The 7,751-nt window shown below is 32.7% G+C and overlaps 1 protein-coding gene across 1 annotated transcript; it reads left to right on the top strand.

The window, feature by feature from the left end:
- Positions 1–6,262: 6,262 nt before the first annotated feature.
- On the top strand, positions 6,263–6,904 carry LOC140448283 (uncharacterized). The gene is made up of 2 exons (XM_072541377.1): positions 6,263–6,384; positions 6,595–6,904. Exons 1-2 carry the CDS (start codon positions 6,263–6,265, stop codon positions 6,902–6,904), a joined length of 432 nt encoding a protein of 143 aa, XP_072397478.1.
- The last annotated feature ends 847 nt before the right edge of the window (positions 6,905–7,751 follow it).

Raw genomic sequence — 7,751 nt, 5'->3', positions numbered from 1 at the left:
TAAAAAAGTTATATTGACTAATACTTAGTACGATTCGTGTAACTAGCGCCCTCTATGAGAATCAGATACAAAAACAAATGCATGGGATGTATCAGCTTCCAAAACATATTCGTATAAAATTTCATTACAATGTTGCCAGTAGTTTTGGCAAAATCGTAAAAAATGCGTAAATTTTTTTTCTTCAACGCCCTGTACCTTGAAAACAGATGGCGTTGCAAAAATTTTTACTAAGCAAACCCCAATTATTTTTCAGTTTTTTACCTACTTTAGAGACGGGGTTACATTTTTTTGGAACACCCTGTATATACCGAGACACTTTATTTATGCTTTATTTACGACGATATAACTATACTATGCGGTAAAATAATACCAAATTTAAAAGTGCTATCTACAAATATTTTCACTCCCACCTTAAAATATTTACGCCGAGTGCTCTCGCAAGTTTTTTTTCCCGATAAATTTAAGAAATCTTTTACGGTAACCTACACGGCCATCAAATATTCACCATACTCGGCAAAGGTAATAGGCGAAAAAGATTCGAATTGCTCCATCACATCTTGTTTTTTTCGACTGGAACAAATATCCAAAGCCTAGAGATTTATTTTCGGAGAAATGGGAATTGTCTGTTCAAGGATCATGGGTGGAAAAATAGAAGAGACTTTGATGCAGCACTTGCGAATAATTCATAGGTCAATTCAGGAAATAACAGAATATACTTTTAAAGCTTTTTTTATTTGACGAGTATATTTTCTTGTAATTATTTGTATCTGTTGGTGTCTGGGTGTTAGTAGTTACTATTTTCAAATAATTCGCCAAATTCAAATAACAAATTAAGACCTTCATGTATTGTTATTTGATTACACCGAATTTAAGAAACCGCTTAAATAGGGGAGAGTTGCCAATATTGTACCACTTAACATATTTCGAATTTAAATTTGAATAATATACTTCATATTCAACTGAAATATAATGTTTACATTATATTAGAATCACAAATAACTTTGTCACTAAAATTATGATTTAATAGGTTATTGTCACTGGACAGTCTGCTGCAAGTCTCTTGTAATCTAATTAAATAATTTACTTATTGTAGTCCTTATTGCAGATTGTAAATAAATGGGATGTTAAAAAAAATATAATCAACTGAACGATGTATTAGGATAAATAATAAACATTTATACACACATGATCATTTTCGTAACCTGATATCTTTCATTTGACAAAACAATAATTTTTTCTGGTAGGTTCAATTTAGAAAACTAGTTGCCCTTATTCTACCATGGGTTTCTTTAATTTTACCCGTAGTAACCTATATAGAGGGATCAGTGTATATTAAAATAAATTTTAGTGTAAATACCATTAATCATGTTTTATTTAATAGAATCTATTTTCCAATATCAGAAATTATTCAGTTTGAACGTACATAATAGTTTTATTTATATTCAGAGCAAGAAAACAACATCAAATCGAGTTGCAAGCAGTACTAGACATTGAGAAAATTGATCTGTGTCTCGTTTCTGAAACACTCTTCACTAAACAGTCATATGTAAAATTTAGGAAGTATATTCTACTGTACACCCAGATAATGCAGCTAAAGGAGGAAGCGCTATCATAATTAAAGATAACATCTTGCATCATAAGCAATTAAAATATGCAACTGAGCACATGCAAGCTCCAACAGTCTGTGTAAAGATGAAAACACATACCGTAAATATAAGTTCAATATATTGTCCTCCTAGACACTCCATTAAAAGAGAACAATATAAAGAGTTTATGAACACTTTAGGAAAAACATACATCATCGATGACGACTTTAATGCAAAGAATACCCACTGGGGCTCTAGGCTAACTACAACTAAAGGAAAAGAACTATTGTCAGCTGTTAAGGAACAAAAGGGTGAAGTAATCTCTACTGGTAGAGCAACATACTGGCCTACCGATAGGAACAAAATTCCAGACCTGATAGATTTCTTTATTTACAAAAATATCTCAGCTAACTACCTGGATCTCAATGACGGCTGGGATATGAACTCTGATCACTCACTGATAATTTTAACTAACTAACAGTGATCAAAAAAGAGTTCAATCCAATATTAACTAATAAAAAACTGACTGGGAGAGCTTCAAAATAAACCTTAAACACAAAATTAATCTTGCTGTGCCATTGAGAAACACGAGGCAACTTGATGACGAATTAGAAGTTTTTATAAAAAATATCCAACAGGTAGCTTAGGAAAATACTTCAACAATAACTTCTAGAACAAAAGGGAACAACTATCCAAAAGAAATCAGAGAACTCATAGTATAAAAAAGGAAATTAAGAACAAAATGGCAGCAATACAGAGCTCCACGAGATAAAACTAAAGACATAAAAAATTCAACAATTAATTCTTTTTTAAGTAATTTAACAGCTGACCAGAACACAGATTATTCGTTATGGACGGCAACAAAAAGAATAAAGAGATCAATTATTTATTCTCCTCCTATCAATTTGGAAAACGGCAACTGGGTAAGAAGTAACGGACAGAAAGTAGAACGATTTGCAAATCATTTAGAAAGCACGTTCAAACCCAACGACAATGATGGTGAAGAACTGAGATGGAAAGAACCATTCCAAACCGAAGAAAGAATAACGTTGACATGAATTAATGTTGAAAGCTCCAGGATCTGATCTCATAACAGGAGAATTATTAAAAAAGCTACCAAGAAAAGCCTTAGTTAAGCTGATATACCTAATAAATACTGCTTTTAGATTGAGATATGTTCTCAGACTCTGGAAAGTAGCCGAAGTCATTATGATCACCAAACCAAGTAAACTCTCTTAACGAAGTGACATCCTATCGACCAATATCACTTCTTCCGGTGATGTCAAAACTATTTGAAAAACTTTTATTGAAAAGATTAAAACCAATAATAGAAAGAAACAATCTTATACCAAATCATCAATTTGGTTACAGAAATCAACATTCTACTATAGATCAAGTTTACAGAATAACGAATTTAATAGAAACAATAGTAGAAGAAAAGAAAGTAGACCAGATTTTAATGTAAGTACACTTCTGTGTCTTTAGTAAAAAAAAAAAAAAAAAAAAAAAGACGTTCGCCGAGGACTTCGTTAATCGCGGAATCCAGACGGGGACGTAGAATTCGTTTTAGTTTTATTCATTGTATAAGTATACAACGTAGAATTCCTTTTTATTTTTATTTATTGTATATATACTAAATTAATAGATTTATTTTTATTTCAAACCTGTGTTTTACTGAGTCTGTCGCCCCGAAAGAGCTACCCATCACAACACGATGATTAACCGTCAGTCACAACGGTATATGAAGGTACTGAAACGTTCGCTTCTTTACAATAACCTGTTTAATACCAACATCAAAAAAACAGTCTACCCGTCTCTCACACAATGACACAACTACCCAAAGGTTAAGATGGGACTATGACATATGAAAACAAGCCGGTACAACATGGCACAGAAAAACGAATTTTAAACAATCGTAGGCAGATATGAAGAATGAATATCTAAGGGAAGATACACCATAATCGGTAGAATATGCTGAGAATGATAATGATGATGATGATATATATCTAATGTAAATATTTTAACAAACGGTGAATTTTATAAAAAGCAACTCATAACTGTCTTTAATGTTTATCGCTATGGTAGAGAATAGACAATATTAAATTAGAATACATATAATTTTGTTACAAAATATATAACTGAGTTCAGTTATAACTCTGCTATATAATAAAAGCGAACTAATCAAATTCAAATAAAAAGGGACGAACATTATACGCTTCATAAATCTGAGAAATGTATTAAAAAACATAAAAACGACATAAAAACCTAACGATCTTTGGAGTTCATATCTGGCCTCTAAAAAATATAAAGAATGAGGTTGGATCTAAAGTGGCCGCAAGAAAAACATAACAGCTTTCACCCTTTAAAACAAAAGCATTTACTTTAAAAAACCGTAATAATAATAGCTTGTGTAAAGAAGTACGCCACAAAGGAAAATTTATATTCCAGTTTAACCGTTTTTGTAGACGCAGTTACACACTCGTAGTTAATTTGAATTGTGCTTGCCTCTAGTGAACGTTTTAAACATTTCTCGTGCTTTTAAGGATAAGGCAGATTTCTAATGAAACAACGGTAAATTTATTTTTTATTGTTTTTTGCACTTTCCTATATAATCGTGTAAATTCTGTGTAAAATATTGTTGTTTAATTTTAGTATAATAGCTTTTAATAAATCTAAAAATTTAATAAAGTAACCATTTGACTTCCGACCTGTAAATTTTACCCAAATATCTAACGAAGAGAAAGTGTTGATTAAAACTGTCTGCTGGCGCTGAGTTTTTATCGTGCAATAGTTATTTTCCGTCAACCGTCTATTTATGATCAATTTTAACACTCTCAAAATCATTGATTAATGACCCCTATTAATGAATTATTTTCTATTAATGAACGATTTCATTATAGGCAACACAACATACATTGCTTGCATAAATTAATTAAACGCTCTGTGATTGGCAGTGACCTGTGGTGTAGGCAACCAAACATATACCTATTTATATTCCCACTAAAAAATTTAAAATGAAGTAGCCGCTGTTAGTACTATCTGTCAGTGTATGCCATTATTTACTTGTTTGTTTAAAATTCTGTGTATTTGAAAAATCACAAGATGGATATTGACGAAGAGTTTAATTTAACTCCACAGAAGTGGCAGAAACTGCAAATGAAATATCTTTAAGTTTACTGCCTGAAAAAAGCAGAGTGTTGTACGAAAAACATTCGCTGAATTTATTGCATGGTGTGACGAGAGAAAAATAATATGATATTCAGAATCTGTATTGTTGACATATTTTTCAGGTTCATATAGTTAGGTTCATAACTATATTTTTTCTCAATCAGATTATTATTTTTTTTAAGTTCAACCGACACATTTCTGCCCTGTGGCCACAACGCGACAAATTAATTTTTTTTTTGTACTCATATTTATTATAATTGACTTTTTAAAGTATACCTATAAAATTAATTAGTTTACACGAATACATCTCAGTGGCCCACTGTTTTTCCTTCCCAAAAAGGGACGGAGCTGAACGTGTTTATTGTCTCTCCAGCGCATTTGCGGTCTTCCTCGTGATCTTTTGGCTTCATATGGTCGCCAATTCCCGATTTCTTTATTTTATCGACCATCCTTAAGACGTTCGTTATGTCCAGCCCATTTTCATTTCAGTTTCCTGGTTTTTTATTTAGTTAATATTACTATTATATTATATTAGTTTACTAATATTATATACAATACAGTATTGATACAGTAAAATATACTTATTATGTCAGTATTTACAAGGAAATCACTTTTATTTATCTTACTCTAACTAATAAGTAGCTAATTTTCATTGTTTCTTTGTTGACAAACAAAACAAATAGTGTTTTTCCGTAAATTACGAAACCGCGGTTTTCGTTGTGACATTAGGGGATTCCAAAATGCACAATAACCCCAGTTATCTTCATATATCGCAGCCCCATCGGAATGCAAATTTAGACATCAAAGAAAATGCCTCCGCGTTAATATGAACGTTATATATCTTACTTGCAGTTGTTTATTTATATCAATATGATACGGTGGCAAAGCATTACGTCCCCGCTACCCCATTTTGCAAACACGAGCCTCCTGGGAAACACATGTCTTGTTGATATGGAAAACCCCTGTCTGGGACTGATGTTGAGTTATGGCAGAGAAACTCTGTGTTGTATAAATAAAAGCAGCTTGGTTTGTTTTGCAAAAGTATAAGGTATTAAGTGAACTAGTTAATTAATATATATGTGGGAGTATGTATCGCTTCTAATTAGGAAATTGATGGAAATAAATGTTTGTTTTTATATATGCTCACTGATTCATAAACCAAATGTGTTATTCACAAATAAATGTATACACTTTTTCTATTTTATGACTTTTTTTTCCTTTTTCCTTTCCTGTTCTATGTTAGGATTTATTATTTTCTAGCTAGGTAAATATTGGTGAAGTAACAATATACAACTTGTTAATAATCTATCCATGTAAATCTATGTGCAGGTCACACTGTGTAATCAGTTTCAGTAATCGCTTTATTGTAAATCAAGTGAATAAATAAAGAAGAGCTTTTAACAATAGTAGGAGACTTCTATGGTGAACTTTATAAAAGCAGACGGATGAACTAAACACAGCTAAAAGATGCAATAAGCAAAATAATATTAAATCAAGGCTCTGAACTCATGCCAGAAATAACTCTCAGTGAAATTAGACAAGCGATGAATAAAATGAAATCTAACAAATCACCAGGAGAGGATGGAATTGTGATCGAGGCTGTTAAGAACGGCGGTCAAGCTCTAATGAGGTAAATAAAAGATCTCTTTATCTATGTTTGACAAAGAAATCCATACCATCTGAATAGAATAGATCCAAAACAATTCTTCTGCACAAAAAAGGAGAAAAAAGTGATCGGGAAAATTACCGACCAATCAGTCTGTTAAACCATCTTTATAAACTTTTTACGAGAGTAATCACCGCAATATTAGACAAGAAATTAGACCTCAAATAGACTTAGATATCAAAGTACAGAACAAGCTGGATTCAGAGCAAACTTTGGAACTAACGATCACCTCCAAACAATAAAACAACTCATCGAAAAATCTATAGAATATAACAAGCCCTTAGTTCTAACATTCGTAGATTTCCGCAAAGCATTCGACTCAGTAGAACTCGACAGTGTTATAGAAGCACTAAACGAGAGCCGCATTGATAGCCGATATTCGAGGCTAATATATAATATATATATTTATAAAAATGCGACAAGCTCGATACAACTACACGCTAGCAGCAACCAAATAAAAATCCAAAGAGGATTAAGAGGATAAACTTTTCATATCGGCTCTAGAAAAAGCGATCAAAACACTCGAATGGGATGACAAAGGAATAAATGTGGACGTAGAGATACTACACCACCTAAGCTACGCAGACGATATAGTCCTGATTGCAGACGATTTGGGACAAATAAAGAAAACGTTGGAAGAACTTAGTACAGCCAGTCATAAAATGGGTTAAAAATTAATATAACAAAAACAAAATATATGACGAACTTAGTACCAAGTAAACACCTTGAAATAAAAAATGAAGAAATACAACTGGTAGACAAATCTGGGTCACGAAATTAAGATAAGTAAAGACAATCAAACAACCGAAGTATCCAGAAGAATAATACAAGGATGAGCAGCATACGGAGCTCTCAGAAATACTTTTAAGAGTGACATCCCAACTAATATGAAGAAAAAAGTTTTCGACCAATACGTGCTACCGGTGATGACCTATGGTGCAGAAACATTATCGCTCACAAAGAAAAACGCACAAAAACTAAGAGTAGCGCAGAGAAGAATGGAGCGACCAATGATAGGGGCCACTCTGCGAGACAGGATTAGAAACGAAGATCTACGAGCTAAGACCAAAGTCATAGACGTCATTGAAAGAAGCTGTAACTTAAAATGGAAATGGGCTGGACCCGTTGCCAGAATAAAGGACGGAAGATGGACTCCAAACTAGTTGAATGGAGACCAAGAGCCAATAAACGTAGCAGAGGAAGACCACCAACAGGATGGCAAGACGATTTACGAAAGACAACAAAAAACTAGATACAGCAAGCACAAGATAGAACACTTTGGAGACAAACAGGGGAGGCCTATAGGATTCAGAAAGGCTGATGATGATGAA

The sequence above is a fragment of the Diabrotica undecimpunctata genome, chromosome 8, assembly GCF_040954645.1.
Source record: "Diabrotica undecimpunctata isolate CICGRU chromosome 8, icDiaUnde3, whole genome shotgun sequence".
Taxonomy (NCBI): Eukaryota; Metazoa; Arthropoda; class Insecta; order Coleoptera; family Chrysomelidae; genus Diabrotica; species Diabrotica undecimpunctata.
The sequence above is the reverse complement of the archived record's forward strand: the minus strand, read 5'-3'. Positions and strand labels throughout refer to the sequence as shown.